Below are 18,416 nucleotides of genomic sequence, written 5' to 3'. Positions count from 1 at the left end.
AAATGAAAACATATACATGTTTTAATAAGAATAGTAAGGTATATGTCTATTTAGTTCGACAGACTTTCTATGGAATTACGAATATCTGGGGTTTATCTACCTAATCCGGGGAGACAAACTTAATGTAGCAACATCGAAAATAAACGCAGAATACCTATATGACAGCTGGTTTCAGGGTTACCTCGTTTGCTTTTTAATCGCTGGTAATTCTTTTAAATAATTAAACATCTTTGATCCATAAGAAAAATTGGTCTTTCATAGAAAGAGAAAATATATCTGTAACACAATTTATTGTAAACATTTCATGTTCATGTATACAATAAGGGAACATAGTAAAAGTAAACATATAGCACTTCCTATTCTATTTGTCTTTTTGGTGAGTGTTCTTAAAGATGAACGGTACATGTATATATTAAAGCGGCATGTATCATGCATTTTCTTCTGGTCAAAAATGAAGCCTATGTCGGTTTAAGTTTTGATCAAAGGCCCACGAGTTGAATAACATTTGAAAACATCTACCATACCATGTTTCACACAAAATCATTCGTATCGCTAAAATTGAAGGTACTTTGGGCCCTAAACTAACTTCAGTTTTGCTAATATTGTGTGATCAGGTGTGCTAAAACACCACCAAGACTAGGTCAATTACGTAAAACGGTTTCTATATTAATACTAAGCAGCATGTATATTGTAATCTGACATTGTAAAATTTTGACTAAAATACTTTGATTATGCAAGCAGTGAAAATAATAAAATTAAATGAATGCTGAGAGTAATTCGGTGAACACATGATTGTATTGGCATCATCCAGCGGCCGATCCCTAATTTAAAACAGCTGATCAACTGTTTCTGTAATAAACAATATTCAGTGGACTATAGAGATGAATTTTCAGAATGCTGTTTAACGGTCTTCCATACTTTAAAATAGTATCCGAGACATAAGCCAACAAATATGGACTCTTTGGAACATAATAACATCGAAGGCTGGGTTCTTAATGTTGTAATTCCTTTGTGTCAATAGCTGCAAGTTACTTGTATATCCTAGGAAAACTGCAGTTTAATTGCGCTGTTTATACTTTTACATCGTATAATAGTAACATAATAATGGTTGCTTTTGCTTGATTTATCGCATAATTGACTAAGATCATTTGATTTCAATGTATGATAAGTTTGCAAATTAAAAACTATAGACATTGTATGATTGTATTTCTGTAAAGTATAATAAGTTGAAGTTGAGATTCGGTGAACGGGTTGCATCTCTATACGAGGAATGGTGAATCCAGGCACGAATGTCCGCTAAACAGGCCGCCCTCGTTAGCTATCTCGGGTTTAGTGCGTAGCAAATATCCACATTCAAAGTTCTCAAGTTCTGTTGTTGATGTACTAAAAAAATAAACAAAGATAGTAGTAACGATCTATATTTAGACAAGTGACGTAATCATTAAAAGTGCGACGTGCAGAAAATAAGTACGGAAACAAATCGGGAACAATTTAGCTTGATATCAAGTATTTTTTTGTTGATGTGAAAAATAAACAAAGATAGATTTAGTTGTTAATGTTTGCTACAAAATGCTTTGCTTCCATCATAATAGGTACTAATTTCAAATTATACACTAATACAGTTGTATAACGAACGTTTCACAACTTTTTTCTTCATAAACCAGTCACTAGCATAAAAGAAGAAAATTATAAACAAGTATCACCTGATTGCGATATTTTCACGTGCATAAAAGAGGAAATTTTACACTAATACATATAAATTCGGTGTTGTTTGACTCGTTCACTGGATTAGTATGAATAAATCTAAGATGTAAAAATTAAGATATTAATTATTAGAAGAAAGATAAAAGCTTTAAGAAACGCACGCGCTCATGTGCACAAACAACTCCTGTACCTAATATGCACGCCAAATATTCCTATTTCGCTAACGACATCTCGGCATTCCGGTCCTAGACCGACTCGTATCAGACGGTTTCTATGTCTAGCAGCTCGTATCCGGTCCATCAGGATCCACGACGATCTTTCCGGTGAATCTTTTATCTTCTCTAAATATTCCTTCAGTTCTGTTCCAAACAAGTTATTTCCTGAAGCGAAATAAAGAATAGTGGTTTATAAGTGTACTTCAGGAATTGTACAAAAAAAATTATGGACAACATGGTTTTAATATGGATTTCGTTGCAAGGAATGAAAAAAAATACATGTAGATGTATATAGCTGTGAACAATACAAACTTGCAAGTATCAGACTAACATAGATGACAATTGTTTTGTCGACATATAACTTATACTTGGCTACAGTACTGTAAACACAAACTTTACAAGTATTCAATGTTATGATGACCGATTTGGCATTTTAGTAAGAGAGTTTGACCTTGGCACAACAATTTATGCACATGTGTAGGAAATAGTACATTTCAAGCCTGGATGACAAAGCGGACAACAGTTTACATACACATATTCAAGTACATTACATGTATTAACTGCACCATTCGAAGCACCTTGTGTTTATTAATAAGTTTGTGTGTGAGCGTGTGTGTGTGTCTACCACCGTCGACACGCTATCATATATTAATAGATAATTAAATAAAAATCCAATCTCAGTGTACCTCCGCCTTCCCGCTGTGGTTTCAGGACATATTTCTCGGGCGTCTGTAAAGCTTGACTAATTATTTCATCAGAATCTGCCTGAAATAACGTTATAACATATAACAATAATTTATTTTAAAATGTCATATTGTTTGAATTGTTTTTGCTATAGAAGTACCGTAGCAATGCTGTATATTATTCTCCTACAAGCTGTCTACAATATGTACAATAAATACAGTTTCTAATTACATGTAATCTCGTGTACATCATTTTAAAATTCACGATACATGTACATGTAATATATGTTGAATTTATATACTAAATTACAATGTATTTCATATCTAACGCTATTTTCTTTACGTGGTAAATTTAACCCATGCTTGCCCTTACGAATGAAGAATAAAAATCGTTTGCAAAGAAAACTGTACTCTTTAAAGTTGAACAGTAACATTCTCCAAATATAAATGTCAACAAAAAAACAACAACATACATGTATTATTTACTATTGTAACCTGTAAACATAGAATGTATTTGGTTGAATATAAGTCTGACAAATTACATGAATTAACTTTGATTTTAAAGCAAATTAAGGATGGACTTGTTTTAAATTGTGACTATTTATATATATTATTGCTACTTGTTTTACATATTTTATTACTTTATGTATTTTTGCTCACGGATGTTGTTCAATATTTAAATTGATTAATATATGTATATTTGTATAAAACATGCCTACAGGCACGTATACATGAATATATTTAGATAAAAACTCTCTGTCTCTAGCTATCCCACACAAAACTGTGTGAACAAATAAACTTCATAGTCAAGTATTTATCGAGACTGTGATAAACAGATTTAATTTAGACTTTATCCATCTGAGTTCAATTCTTGACACTACGGTCGTCACTAACATCTTGACTTGTTGGGAGTTGCCTTGCTAATACACGTATTGTCCAAGATAAGCTCCTGTACTTAATTTCACCTCAGGAAATAAGATAACTATATCTACATATACATAAAAATAACTTCACTGTTTTTATCGTTTGATTTTAGTATTAAATGACTGACAAATAGAAATTTAACTTTAATCTTTTTACACGAATATGCTGGGGATTTGTGTCTAGGTTTACTTTAACTTAAAATCTAGTTTATTAAGTTTACTGAGTCAGGTTTATCCGCAGTGTCTAGTTTATTTACTGAGTTTAGTTAACCTGCAGTGTCTTGTTTACTCAATATGTCTAGTTGACTCACTGTGTCTAGATAAATAACTCATTGTGTCTAGTTTACCAACGGTGTCTAGTTAATATACTGAGACTACAATGTAGTTTATTCGATATGTTTTATTCATCCACGGTGCCTAGTTTTACCCGCTGTGCAGTTCCCACTGTGTCTAGTTTACTGAATAGCTCTAGTTAACACACATTATCAAGATTACTCAGTGTCTAGTTCACACATTGTATCTTGTTTTCTCAATGTGTCTAGTTTACTCTATAAGTTTAATTCACTGATTGTGTATTATATTCTCCATTTGTCTAGTTTTATTGTGTCAGGTTTATTGTGTATTTTTTATTATGTCTAGTTTACAGTGTCTAGTTCATTGTTTCTAGATTACCGTTTCTTGTTTACTGTGTCTAGTGTACTCATTGTATGAAGTTTACCCGCAGTGTCTAGATTGTTTATGGTGTTTAATAAATTAATTTTTTAACTAACTACATGTAATAAGTTAACAAACTAAGCCTAGTTTACTCACTGTGTCTAGTTTATATAGTCCAACAAATGTAGATCGTAAATCGTTTATAACATCGGTTCCTTTTATAAATCTCTCAAGCACTCCTGGTTCCGCTAAAACTTGTTGTATTTTCTTACATCCGGCCAGATGAAAAGCCACAGTTGGGCATTTGATTGCACGCGATCTCTCTATGTCTAACCGTAGCTTGAATTCCTGTAACACAACAACAATGTCAAGTAACTAATAAACGGATGATCCGTGAGACGAAAGTTTATTTTAGTCACCACCGAAAACCTATACAGACGACTCACGCTGACAGACTGTGAGCCATTTATTTAGGATTACACAACCAAAAGAAATACATGAAATACTACTTTCTAGGAAAAACAAATGGACCCTTAACGTGCAACTTGTATAAAGCACCATTACACCGACACACGGCTTTTAGTTTCACCTAGAAGACTTCAGTTATTTAAGCCGGAGAAGGGCTAATTTGCAAAACTATGTTACAACTGGTCCATTGTCGCTGCTTCAATGAACAGTTAGTGTCAGATGTCCGAACCCGAATGATTTCCGTGGCCATAGGTCACAAATGTTTCGGTAAGCGACGTACTGAATATTCCGTTGTATCTACCGCAACAATCGCACACTTACTGGCATTATATTATTTGCATCGGGATTGAAATTTGAAAGACCCTGTTTACATTCAATATTCAGATTTGTTTGAAAATTACTCAGCAGCTACAGTTTACAAATATAGAGTAGAGACTTACAGCATCTGTAGGATAATGTTTAGGAGAATATCCGTATCTATAGTAGACAACAGCCACCTCCATACCATCCCTGTCAAATATAATACCACACTAACTGGTTACAACATTTTCCTACATTATCATATATTTCGTAACAGAAAATGATAATTCAAGTGTTCATATATATAAACTTCGTTTGTAAAAGTGGAGTCAAGGACTACTTCTGTATCATTAAGAGCTGTCAGACCTTATTTTTGGCTTTAAATTCAGTTTTAATATAATACATGAATTTATTTCCTTTAATGTTTCAAACTATACTATATTTTGATTCATAATCAACGCTTTATCACTTTATGATATGAAGACACTATGCCCCAAGGTGCCATTGACACCAACATTCGGCAGTCTGAAATTAAGACCACCCCACTATTAAGACCATTTTCTTCAGAACCGCAAACGGTCTCATTAGTGAGGTTCTACTCTATTTTGCTTTTTTAAGCTTGTATGGGAATGAGTTGTTTTTTCTTCGAATCAATTTCGAGTCTGCTTCCTAACAAGACTAACAAGTACTGGTGTCTTATGAAGAAACATATGGTTGTGATCGACCATGTTACAACTCAGATCCACAATCCAAGAGGAGACATTTAAACAACTTATTACCACAATTTCAGCATATCTTTATCTTTTTAACTCTTATATATTTCATAATTTTTTACTAGTATCATTAATTATATCTATTAAATAGTAAATATAAAACCTGATATAAAAAGAAACAATATTTACACAAGCAGTTCTTTATTTTCGCCGAGCGTCACCTGGCGGATGAGTTGTGGGAATGTTCTATAAATAACTTTTACAGATCTGTCTATTTGGAATATATCTCTTTCGAGCCAGCGTTGATCCGGGGTATTTGGTTCAGGTATACCCACAATATACAGTATCACAGATCTGAAAATAGAGATTTCTATCTTTACTGTATATGTATTCATATTTCAAACAAGAATGACATTAATGGGTGTTTTTGCATAAATTGTCTTACAGTCGTTACTTTGTTCTTTGATTACAGCGTATATAAAATGTAGTTACAAAATATATTTGAGTTAAGTAATTTAAAAAATAAATCTTTAGTATAATATACATGATTATATAAGGACACATTGTTTAATTCATAATCACTATTTGTTATAAATTAGCAGTAAGTAGACGTATTTGTAAGAATTTCAGACGATTTACCATTAATTTAATATGATCTAAATTTTTTCGTTGATGTATTAAATGTTTCCTAGAAGGAATTCTTTGTGGTGCATCAAATTGTCAACTTCAGATCTGTTGTTGTAAGGCGTTTAACAAATAATTATAAATACGTTTTACAACTTTAATTTAAAAAAAATGTAAACGTTTTTTGTGTGTTTTGATTTAATTGCACACAGATGTTTATAACAAACTTTCGGAAATTCTTACTTCACTAGAGGTACATTAAACAACTCAAAATTTTTCATCACTATAAAATCTGTTTGTTATTTAGTAAAAGTTTTAAAAACACTATTTACCCAGTTGATACAAACTTACAGTATAAAAAGATATCAATAGATCTAGATTGAATCATTTAAGTACATTTTTTATTCGGAACACTTTGACTCATAATGCTTATCCGAAGTTTGGCCGAAAGGGACGAAAAGTTGAGTTTGTACATGGGTATAAGTGCTACTATGAAAGGTACAATGAAATGAAAAAATCGTTCATTTACTTTTGATTTTTGTATAGTCTCCAAGCCTTTACCATACCATCCGCTAATCCAGCAGTAGGGTGATTGTCTGGTAACTGTAGATAACAAATGAAGATGTTAAAATCATATATGACACAACTATAATATTCATATTTTACTCATAGCAGGATCTGTCTATTTGGAAGACCTCGCAAAAAGTAACCAAAAATCTTTATCAAAGTAACGAAATAGACTACTCTGCTCAAAGTAAGGCCTGTTCAAAGTAACGGATGACCCGACAAAAAGTAGGAAAAGATCCTGCTAAAATTAACGCGAGATCCTGCTCAAATTACGAAATACTTTGCTCAAAGTAAATCTCTGTTTAAGCTCGTTACTTTTATTTTGAATATTATCCACACATTTAACAATATCTATTAGGGTTTAAGTCACGCCCACGCTTATATGGTAGAGTATCACAGCTGGTGCCCTCCGTGCATATTAAACTGGACACGCGGAAATTTGAACAATAAGTTAGTTTAATTAATAGCGCAATTGACATGGGAGTAGAAACCATGGAAACTGGGAAGTGGAAAACATGCATCCTGCTTTGGGAGTGCAAAACTCGAGTACCCATATACGTACATACCAGGTATAAAACTATTTTATATATAACAATAACCACAATAAAACAGGCAGTGAGAAAAGAGCAATGATAAATCTGTCAATCGTACATGTAACTCATGTGTTACGTTTTTCATCAGGTCCCCGTAGCGCAGTGGATAGCGCGCTGGACTTCTAATCCAGAGGTCGCGGGTTCGAATCCCGCCGGGGATGTTTTTTTTATTTATATTGTTATATCAAACAATTCTTAGTGTGACCGCGCAATATTTAATTTCATGAATGAATTTACTTTAAAAGTTTGGGGGTTTTGACATTCATTCTTTCATTGAAATACCTGTTCACTGTTGAATGGAATATCTTCTAACGTTAGACTGTACCTGTAATGAAACACACAACATCATGCATCGAACATATTAATAAAATCAAATGTGTATTTACCTTTAATACACTAATTATCTTAATTTCCAATCTGTGCAAAAACAATTGGCCTTTTTAGTGAAAAAATTAAAATAAGTACCAGAAAAGCGTACAGTGCAGACCATGATCGGACGACACGTATATTTAGGTTAGTGTCGTGGAAACCAAGATCATCCGACAATATCCGCATCATCTGACCATGGTCTGTACTGTTCGCTATTCAGTTAGTACATATTATGATTTTCCCCCTAAAATAATGAATGGTTATGTTCAGATAGAAAGATGGACAAGTCCATTTAATATATATGCAACATTGTAAGGTTTAAACGAACGTAAAACGCTCCATAAATTATCATAATAAAACCTGATTTATGTAAATGAATGAAAAGTAATATGTCAACATAGAAACGCTTTAATAAAAACTATGGTGGCTGATTTCTGCCATTTCGTGTCCTGATGTCTTCATCCCTCAAATGTTGAAAGCAAAGACACGAAATGGCAGGAATCAGCCACCATAAAAACTGACCTGTGTACGTCGGTCATACTGCTTATCACTCCGCCAGCACCGGAAGCAAAAGTGTTAAATTCCACCTGTTTACAGTCTTGTGTGACGTCATTATCATTTCTATATTCCATCATAAAGTCGTTGCGTGTTAATACAAGAGATATTTCCTGTAAAATACAACATAACACACATTAAAGGCCCATTTTGCTTTAGAAATGTTATAATTTTTATTTCTAAAAAAAATTTCTATTTTTGTTATCTTGTCACCAGCAAACTCATAATCATGTGCCATATACATAAACTATCTATTGCATATTTTGCTCTGTTTTCAAATGGTATATTAAGTGAATTAGTATCTTGTATGGAAGTAAAATACTAGATTCTACATTGTTTACATTTTACTACCTTTAAGACACATCGCTGTATTTTTAGTGCTACTGTTTTTAGTTGTTTAATATTTAAAATACTCTTAATACCTTAATAAAACATAATCTAACACATCTTTCGGCATTTCTAAAGAAATTCAAAAATATCGATTTCTGAGGCTTGATGTGCCTTTAAATCAAAGATAAAATATTATGTTAATAATCTCTTCCAGAGCATTGGAGGCAGCAGAATTAAAGTGTGACAATTCATCAAAAGCTGTGCTTCAACTCACAGGTGCTCGTCCAGTCTTGGTGCCCATATAAAAAAAATGAAGTTTAAAAAAAAAATTAAAAAAAAAAAATTTGATAAAAAAAACAAAAAAAAAACATCAAAATTACTATTTTGGGTTGAGTGTAAGAAAAAAAAAATTGAAATTTTTTTTTTTCGGAATTTTAACAAATTGGAGTGTCCGAGTTTAAATGTAAGTTATTTAAAATTGTATGTAAGGTACAATAAGAATGTTAACAATTTTTTAAATGCACAATGTGTAAAGAGTAGCAAAATAGCTTTTATTGTTACAGAACTCGACATTGTGGTTGTTCCACAGTGTGTCCTAGTAAAGCTCCGTAGCGTTACGGCGACTAGGTGACCTTTTCGTAGTAATGGTATATAGGGGAAAAAAAATCAAATTTTTTTTTCTTACACTCAACCCAAAATAGTAATTTTGATGTTTTTTTATTTTTTTTTTTTTTCAAATTTTTTTTTTCAATTTTTTTTTTTTAACTTCATTTTTTTATATGGGCACCAAGAATGGACGAGCACCTGTGCTTCAACTTACAACTGTCAGAAGTTTTATGAATCTATGCAACAGCTATTAAGTATATAGTACAATATTTATTCCTTCCGTATTGTATGATAAATCTTTCATCAGGTCCCCGTAGCGCAGTGGATAGCGCGCTGGACTTCTAATCCAGAGGTCGCGGGTTCGAATCCCGCCGGGGATGATTTTTTGTTTTTGTTTTTAAGATAAAAGGATACAGAATAATTTGATATCGGAAGAACACGTTACTTCAGAAGAACTGTGCAAACTGTCAATGAATACGTAAAGCGCTAGCCAGGTCAATTAGGCAGTAAGTAGCTTTCTCCCAAATTCGAGCTTTAAACGGGTCATTGCCGTGTTTCTCACATGACGGCAGTACTAGTTAGTTCACAGAAGTATAAGGATTTTTTGGCCCGGTTTGTACGTCGCAGTAACACAGTATAGGTCTTATGGCGACTTTCAAGCTTTGCTGGTGGAGGAAGACCTCAGATGCCCCTCCTAGCATTATTTCAGGCACGAACGTGCACCTGAATAGAACCATCGGCGTTCCGTTAGGTAGCCGGACTGCTTCCCCAGAATCCAAAGTCACAGTCGAGATTCGAACCTACAGCGTTCAGGGACAAGTGGTTCTAAGGCAACGACATTAACTACTCGACCATGGACGCCCCAACTTTTTGTTAAAATAACCTAAATTCTAAGGTTTATTAATAGGATCACTATTACAATAAAACCCCTTTTCTGTATACCCATTTATAGTTGACTTTAGTTTAAATAGTAAAACATTGACTCTCAATTATACATTGTGTGTTACCTGAGTTATTCCTTCGCCTCGCACAGTTTCATAAATTGTCCAAAGTTGTTTTGTGAAGTCGTCAACATTGAGCAATCTGTGAATTAAAGATAAACAAAGTAAAAGACTGAACGCCATTGCGATTATGACCGGAAATAAAATTTCAGACACCTTACACATCTTACGCTTAACGCCGTCATCCTACCGCATCGCTTTAAAAGACAGCTCATAGCAAGAAATGAAATGTGAAATCTTACTCTATCGTGTCCCATATAGCTGGCAAATTAAAACACACTAATTCTCCTAAAGGTAAAAGTTAATAATATTATATTTTGCACACTGGATGCTTGTGATGAAGTCAACTCCATGAAAAGAAAGTAATATGAAACAATGACACAATGAAGAAGTAATGTTAAGCAAATCGTTCCAGTGTTATCCTTATGTTAAAGGACTGCTGGTATTGGACGCACATTCAATGAAAGTCATATTTCTAGAAATATGAAGAAAAGAATATATTATATGTTATAAAACCAGGGTTTCCGCCAATGTTTCATTACCAAACATGATAAGGCTGCACAACTTGAAGACAATAAAAAAAAATCGGCACGGAAGAAATTGCTTACGCCATGTCGCCCACACTAGCCCTCAGATATTCAGCAAGCCGAGAATAATGTCAAATGTTTGAAAATAAAAACAAGATCAAAAGTTGAAGTTGAAAAAAACCCGTCCTTCGACATTTAATAAGTTAATTACAATGTCAAAAGTTTTGAATCCTACCCTCCAACATTCAACAAGTTACAAGCAATGTTGGGGAAAAAATGGAAAAAAACCTGCTCTCAAAATTAAACAGACAAATAACAATGTTAAAACTCTTTGGAAAAAACATGAAAAGGGTACATATCCAGCTATCATGTATAAATATTTAAAAAATGGCGTTCCTACCCTTTTAAACATTCCTTCATGAACTCATGGTCATTAGCAACCTTATAAATCACAGTCTGGAAGGCTGTTTGTAAACCCCGTGTTTTCCTCAATACGTCGCCAGGTAGTATACTGGGAAATAATGTAAACGGCATAGGTTCAAGTCTTTCCGGGAACTCAGTCGCTGTTATCTTTTTCTGAACACCTGAATTAAAGTTATCTTTTCTGAACAACTGAATTAAAGTTATCTTTTTTGAACACCTGAATTAAAGTTATCTCTTCTGAACACCTGAATTAAAGTTATCTTTTCTGAACACCTGAATTAAAGTTATCTTGAATTAAAGTTATCTTTCCTGAACATTGTTTACGTAAATGCATTTGTATACATATGAGCCGCGTCACGACAAAACAAACATAATGGGTTTGCGACCTGCATGGATCCAGACCAGCCTGCGCATCCGCGCAGTCTGATCAGGATCCATGCTGTTCGCTTACAAAACCTATAACAAGTAGAGAAACTGATAGCGAACAGCATGGATCCTGATCAGACTGCGTGAATGCGCAGGCTGGTCTGGATCCATGCTGGTCGCAAACCCATTATGTTGATTTTGTCGTGACGCGGCTCATATATATATAACACAGGAATATGTATCACGTTGTCGGCATTTTCAACGACAAACTTGGCAACGGACGTCTATATTGTATCAAAACGCCACTCATTCCAGGGAGTCTTTCAAACTGCTTACATATAATATGAAAGATTATCACCACCATCATCATTTTCTTGAACATCTTCATCATCATGTCTTATTTATAACAAACTTTAGAAATGACTAAAAATAAGTGATTTTTTATGAAGAAAGTCTTAAACGAGCAGGTTTTCTTTACCGACACGATCTTTCTTGCATGTAAAAGTGACGCCATCAACTATTTAGTTTACCTTGCTTAAATAGTTGATCTTACTTTAGTCGTGTTGCCATCAACTATTTAGTTTACCTTACTTTAGTCGTGTTGCCATCATAGCATACCGTTTAACAAAGCCCATCCACCAACACGTTGAACCATTTCATCTAGTCTTTCTGGTGATAACGGCTTTCCATAGTCCTCCTCCACTGACACAACCCTGGACATCTTCTAAAATATCTGCTATTCGGACCTGCAAATGCTTAACCCTGAAAAAACAAAACTATATTATTTTGAGAGTTTCAGACGGATGGTTGCATGATCAGTCAAGATAAGAAAAGATAGATTACTAGGTTTTTATTAACATTATGTTTTAAGGTTTATGGTCCAGGTAGCGGATCGGAAGATATTAATACATGTATAAGTTGAATCATAGTTTGGGGACCTTTCTGTTGAAAATGTGTCTGAGTAAAGTCGTATACATGTATGAGATGTATGAATGGTATTTATTCATTTATAACACAGAAGCTGTATAATGAACTGTTCACAGATATTTATTCAGAAGTTCACATATTCGTGAACGTATTTTACTGTCGGTTTCATGCTCAAAAAGTCAGCTTGCCTTTCAAGCGTTTATAGATAAAGAACATATGCCTTTAAGGCTTTTGAATGATTTGTTATTAATGTATGCCTCCAGATTATGCTAATTTTCATTAAAAAATTGAAAATGTATTTTAAAGTAACATATTGTAAAGTAATAGGCACATAGCATACGGCACTTACAATCCGCGGACATTACCAAAAAACAAATCACAAATGGAAAAATAGCTCTCACTGCGTTAGCCACGCAGTATAGAAATTTTATATGGTGATATATTTGTGTAAATACTGCAATATCAGTCATTAATCGCACATATAATTTATAAATTAAAACTTGAGTTTAAAATCAATAATTTTTCTTAAAATCTTAGTACAAATTTTCTCTCAAGTTTGAGTTTCTTGACATACTTTGGCTTATTTTGGATGCATGTAGCTTTAAAGCTACACATTATGATATAAATATTGATGATGAGTTTTGATTTATCATCAGTAGATCGACTAAACTAGCAACAATAGGTTTCCAGTCAGCACAGTCATGTGTTTGTAGTCAGAAAGAAATAGCAATACCTCAAATACATTCATTATTTAATGAATATCATACGAAACGTGATTCTACTATATACTCGTATTGTTTCATTTATTTTATTTTATCTTATTTATATCTTTTTTAAATCTTTTTTTAGGGTAGATTTCAAAATTTAATCTGCAATTGATATAGTAGTGGAGCGGACAATAAACTTGAACGCAGTATACGGAGGTTCAAAAGGACATTCTGACCTTTCCTCATTAAGTCTATACACACGGTCACCGTGTGATGACAGATTGCTGTGCAGTGACGACGGAAATCTTAAATTACCCGATAACTACATGTAAGTTATAAAGTATAAACTTAGTTGGTTTATTCATATAATGCAAATAAGGAGTACAATTTCATGGCTATAAACATGCTGTCCATTGATTTAGTTTTGAACTAGAACAAGTTTCCCCATTTCATGAAATATCTTGAGCGATAGCTTCGGAAATATCCGTAAAAATGGTTGTTTTTATCTAATATATCTTAAATTTGAAATAAATCACTGGTGTCGGTAATATGCCAGGGTTTTTTCTCTCTCACTATATAGCAAAGGCCTTATATGGGCCCCATAACAGTCTACGCTCCAATGTATGAGCTCAACAACTGAAAGAAATGCCACTTGCGCTACTTATAACAAAATGTATATTTAGAAATGTCACCTTTAAAGACCCTAAAATACAAATCCAAGTTATATACAGCCTGATGAATAAGATCTTTGTAAACATTTCATTATAAATAACTCAAGTAAATCTTTCTTTTTCAAATAAAGAAAATGGTGGGCTGTAAATTGAGTGGAAAACAACGCAAACACTTCACGTTTCCGACAAAAATCGAAAATCAAGTGTAATATGTAGATAATATATACATATAGGTAAAAAGTTGACCTTTTCCAACAAAATACTGTTAAGGTAACATTTAATTAAACAAGGGCATAGTCTTCATTCAATCACATTAAAATCATATCCTAACTGTCGCTTCATTACCCTACGCTCGTAGGCTACGTAGCGAAGAGTAACGGAGCGAAAACGATGATCTGATTTTAATGAGATTGAGTCTTCATTACACATTTAACCAAGTTTTGTGTATTCATTATTATTTTTAGCTCGACTATTCGATAAGAATAAGTAGAGCTATTGTAGTCACCCGAGCGTCGGCGTCGGCGTCTGCGTCGGCGTAACCACTTATGTTAAAGTTTTTGTAATAGTTCAAATATTTTCAAAGTCCATTGACATAAGGCTTTGAAACTTTGCACACTTGTTCACCATCATTATCCCAACCTGTAAACAGGAGGAGGTAACTGTATCAAGCATTTTGACAGAATTATGCCCCTTTTTCGACTTAGAATTTACGTTAAAGTTTTTGTAATACCTCAAATATTTTCAAAGTCCATTGACATATGGCTTTGAAACTTTGCACACTTGTTCACCATCATTACCCCAACCTGTAAACAGGAGGAGGTATCTTTATCAAGCATTTTTTTTTACTATCAAGCACTAAGAATAGTCGAGCGTTGCTGTCCTACCGACAGCTCTTGTTTAATTTTTTTTTTGACTGACGTAATTATCCAAAATGTTTCAAGTTTATATTTCATCACCTTAGCAATGTGAAAATAGTACAGGCATCACACAATTAGGGTATGATATCGGTCTACGCATTGTCTATCGGCTATTTAACTACAATTTAAATTGGAGTAATGATGCGTAGGGTTTGACCACGCATGCAAACCATGCATATGTCTGGTGTTTTTCCCCGCGTTAAAACGGCAAAAATAAAATTACGTAAATAAGTATTTTCAATGATGTCATGTGCCTGACGTCATAAAAACAATCTGTCTTGTCTTCCCATCTTTACAGTATCGATAGCAGACCATTTTATTTCATTTTTTAAAATATCAAACATAAATCGCGATATATAACAAAACTCTTTAAAAATCTGCACTAGAAAACTGAAAATAAATCCAAATAATAATGCAAAAAAGGGAATAATATTATACTTTACAGATGAATGTGTCTAACTAATGAAATTTGAATTTTTTGCCCACTGTAACTTACGGTGGCGCTTACAAACCACCATACAAACGTAACATGTATACATGCAAGCAACGTGCTGAAGCATAAATCGATTTATAACATAGCAGGGCTTTGTTTAACCATTTATCTCAAAGCACTCATAAAAAAGATAATGTCACGCGATTTCAAATGTAATACAAAGTCTGATCTGACATCATTAAACGATGAAACATGAAAGATTGTTTATAACTATAACTTCTGACAATTTAACGAGTGATTTAATTGAGTAGCATTTCTACTTTCGTACGTATATCAGTAAACTAAAGAACGAAAAGTAACTTACCGTGGTGAGATGTTGATGTGTAATGTCCACTATTTATCCGTAGATATCATAGAACAATAAACCGATTTATCGTTACAGTTCAAACGAGTGTCTGACAATGTTTTTGTACTGCGGTGAATTCAATCTGTTCTATTTTTAGAACAATAGATAAGAGCGTGTAACTATGGTGTACACGTAGTGATTCAGTGATACATTGTATCAGCACAAGTACTAATTATAAACAATGCGTTTTTGACGCACACGCACAAATATGCGTGTAGTTCACACTTAAAAAAATATATTTTAAAAAGCCCATTCACCAAATAATTTATTGTCGGCTCGTCACACACATAATGGTCTTGTAATGTAGAGCATCTTTTAGTTACGAGGCGTGAAATAACCCAGTATTTTATATGAAGAGAAGTAGTTCCCGTACATAAAATATAACCCATAATAATTATAAAGTCGTGTAACATCGGTCATATTTTTCATTATAATCATAGAAGAGACCATTTTACAACAAGTATTAAAAATAGACATGTCATTCAAGAAATTTACAGTTTGGAGGTACTCTTATCCAAACGTATTGAACTGCGCTAATTATGCATTTGCTCATTAAAGTCATAAATTTATTTAATATGGTGATATTAAAGGACACATTTTCGTATTTAAGTAAGTTTTTTTATCGTATTGAAAACTTATCTAACCAATAGATAATACTGACAGGACGATATCGGTGATTTTCAATAAGTAGGTCCACACCATGTCACGTTGTTTTATATATAAGCTGCTTACTAAACAGCTAAAAATATTGTCCATGCAGCAAGTTGCATTACCATATTATTCACTGTTAAAAATTAGGCTCTTCCATTATCCACTGAAGAGTTCAAATTTGCGAAACCTTTATCGAATTTAAAGATCCTGTAACACATTTTTTTCATGGTTTTATTTCATAAATATGATGCTCAAATTAAGATTTGTCAATCTTGTAAGTTCAAATAAGCATTATTTATAAAGATATTACCCAATTTAACATTTTGCGTAAATAAAGGGAGGTAATTAGAAATTTATTTTCTATAATTCTAAGTCAAATTTTCCAATAAGAAATAAATGCATGTAACTTATTGATTAAATATAATGTGCACAAATATTTGCAGCACACATTTTACATATTCTTGGATGTTTGAAAATTGTTTTATTTGCATAATTATATACATATATAATATTTTGCAAGTGTATGATACATACAGTAACCTTCGTTATTGTCGCCTGCACTGAATTTTACTTTGGACATCATTTCCTTCGAAAAGTAGCTTACCAAAATCTGCTTTTTTTGTTACTTAAACAGCCTCTATTCTTGCTTTTAATTATACAAAGGGAATAACAATGACCAGTACAAGCTTTAGTCAGAAAATTTTAGGTGTTTAATGTGTCGCTGAAATTATCTTATTAAAAAAACCTTCGTTGTTCCCAATTTATATAATCTTTCAAATTATAAATATTTTGATTATCGAGCAACACAATATAGTGATAAAGCTATTAGAGACTAGTGTACACGACAGGAACACAAGCAGATATGTTTTGCACCTAAATGGCAAACACTGGTCATCATAAATAATTAGCATTTCTTCAAAAGTAGATTCTAATAACGTAAAACTTTCGTGATTTAAAAAAATACTAATGTTTCCTAAAGATATATCCTGACACCCTCTCATATCAACCAATATGTCACCTTGGTGTAGTAAGAGCGAAGACTATGTTTAAAACATTGTTATAGATCTACATTAAACTAATCCAGATCATAAATTGAGTTTAAACCTTCGTAATTTAAACTTTCGTTATCATAATTCAAATTTGCCGCGGAATTTGCATAAAATTACAGTGACATCACTTCCAGTGACGTCATATCGGAGTGTCTACTTGCCGGTAACTGAAATCACTGAAAAACACGAAAAACATTACTGGCATTTCCTTCTAGAATTGTGAGTATTTTTACCTTAGTTTTCAAAAGAATTATTTTGTGAAATGGTCGTTTGGAAATATATTTAATTTTGTAATTATTAGCGCAATAACCCATTTCACCAGCCCTTCGTAATTTATCGGAAACATTCGTAGACACGCATCACGTGGGAGGTAAAGTGCTAATATGTTTGACCAATGAAATACTGGTTCTCGAGTGTACATGTATTGTTTATATTTACGATAATGGCGGGTGATTCAGCGGCTGACGAGCGAGTGTTTATTGAATTAAAAAATGCTTATTCTTCTGGAAAACTCCCACAAACACTTTCATTTTGGTGTACGGACATAATCCCCTTCAGTCAAAATCCATACTTTCATTTTATAAACTACTTTCTGATGTCAAAATTAAACATTTCATTATCAGAATCCAATGGATTATCCTCCGCATCGGTCTCAAATGTAAGCTCAAATACTGACGATTTCTAATTGGCTAATATTTAAATATTCTCGGGGAATACCTTGAAAACAACCAATGATTTACGACGCTACAACGTGGCGACCGGGAAGTAAAGCAAACAGGTGTAAAGTCGATATCGACTCGTTATCGTGGCGTTAGGTATAGGAGAGAAGTTAAAACTGATGCATTATCGTCAATGAGTTAACTATGCAGTATAACGGCATATTCTTCGAAATATTTCAACTTTGTGATAAGAATCCGCCATGTAAATTTCCTTTGTTTACTTTTATGTTACTATTATTAGTAATAGATTGTACATGCATCCACCAGCATTTGATTGGTCAGTTGATTATATGATCGTAGCACTTCGCTAATTTT

General features: G+C 33.1%; 1 protein-coding gene and 2 non-coding genes across 4 annotated transcripts; 2 read left to right on the top strand and 1 right to left on the bottom strand.

Moving 5' to 3' along the window:
- Nucleotides 1-346: 346 nt before the first annotated feature.
- Nucleotides 347-15,732, bottom strand: LOC132731580 (glutathione synthetase-like). 2 transcript variants are annotated; one of them, XM_060717777.1, is made up of 13 exons: nucleotides 15,641-15,732; nucleotides 12,240-12,383; nucleotides 11,233-11,416; nucleotides 10,312-10,387; nucleotides 8,336-8,481; nucleotides 7,727-7,769; nucleotides 6,814-6,887; nucleotides 5,850-6,014; nucleotides 5,088-5,157; nucleotides 4,336-4,527; nucleotides 2,606-2,684; nucleotides 1,895-2,084; nucleotides 347-1,383 (listed from the first exon to the last, which is right to left on the bottom strand). In XM_060717777.1, exons 2-13 carry the CDS (start codon nucleotides 12,340-12,342, stop codon nucleotides 1,260-1,262), a joined length of 1,446 nt encoding a protein of 481 aa, XP_060573760.1. In that variant the 5' UTR covers nucleotides 12,343-12,383; nucleotides 15,641-15,732; the 3' UTR covers nucleotides 347-1,259. The 2 variants fall into 2 exon arrangements, with proteins under 2 accessions (XP_060573760.1, XP_060573761.1); XM_060717778.1 differs by lacking the exon at nucleotides 15,641-15,732 and having other exon boundaries at nucleotides 12,208-12,336.
- Trnar-ucu (transfer RNA arginine (anticodon UCU)) lies at nucleotides 7,533-7,605 on the top strand. The gene has a single exon. It is a non-coding gene; the product is annotated as a tRNA-Arg (tRNA).
- Trnar-ucu (transfer RNA arginine (anticodon UCU)) lies at nucleotides 9,612-9,684 on the top strand. The gene has a single exon. It is a non-coding gene; the product is annotated as a tRNA-Arg (tRNA).
- Nucleotides 15,733-18,416: the final 2,684 nt, after the last annotated feature.

This window comes from Ruditapes philippinarum, unplaced genomic scaffold (genome assembly GCF_026571515.1).
Source record: "Ruditapes philippinarum isolate M1 unplaced genomic scaffold, ASM2657151v2 ctg3083_1_1_1_1, whole genome shotgun sequence".
In the NCBI taxonomy this organism is placed as follows: domain Eukaryota; kingdom Metazoa; phylum Mollusca; class Bivalvia; order Venerida; family Veneridae; genus Ruditapes; species Ruditapes philippinarum.
The sequence above is the reverse complement of the archived record's forward strand: the minus strand, read 5'-3'. Positions and strand labels throughout refer to the sequence as shown.

Bases quoted from the DNA above. Each gene is read 5' to 3' on its own strand.
- LOC132731580 (XM_060717777.1), bottom strand. From the start codon at position 12,342: ATGTCCAGGGTTGTGTCAGTGGAGGAGGACTATGGAAAGCCGTTATCA. The intron at 10,388-11,232 runs GTAGGAACGCCA...TTTAATTCACAG, and splicing joins ATGAAGGAATGTTTAAAAGG to ATTGCTCAATGTTGACGACT. The intron at 8,482-10,311 runs GTAACACACAAT...TGTATTTTACAG, and splicing joins GAGGCGAAGGAATAACTCAG to GAAATATCTCTTGTATTAAC.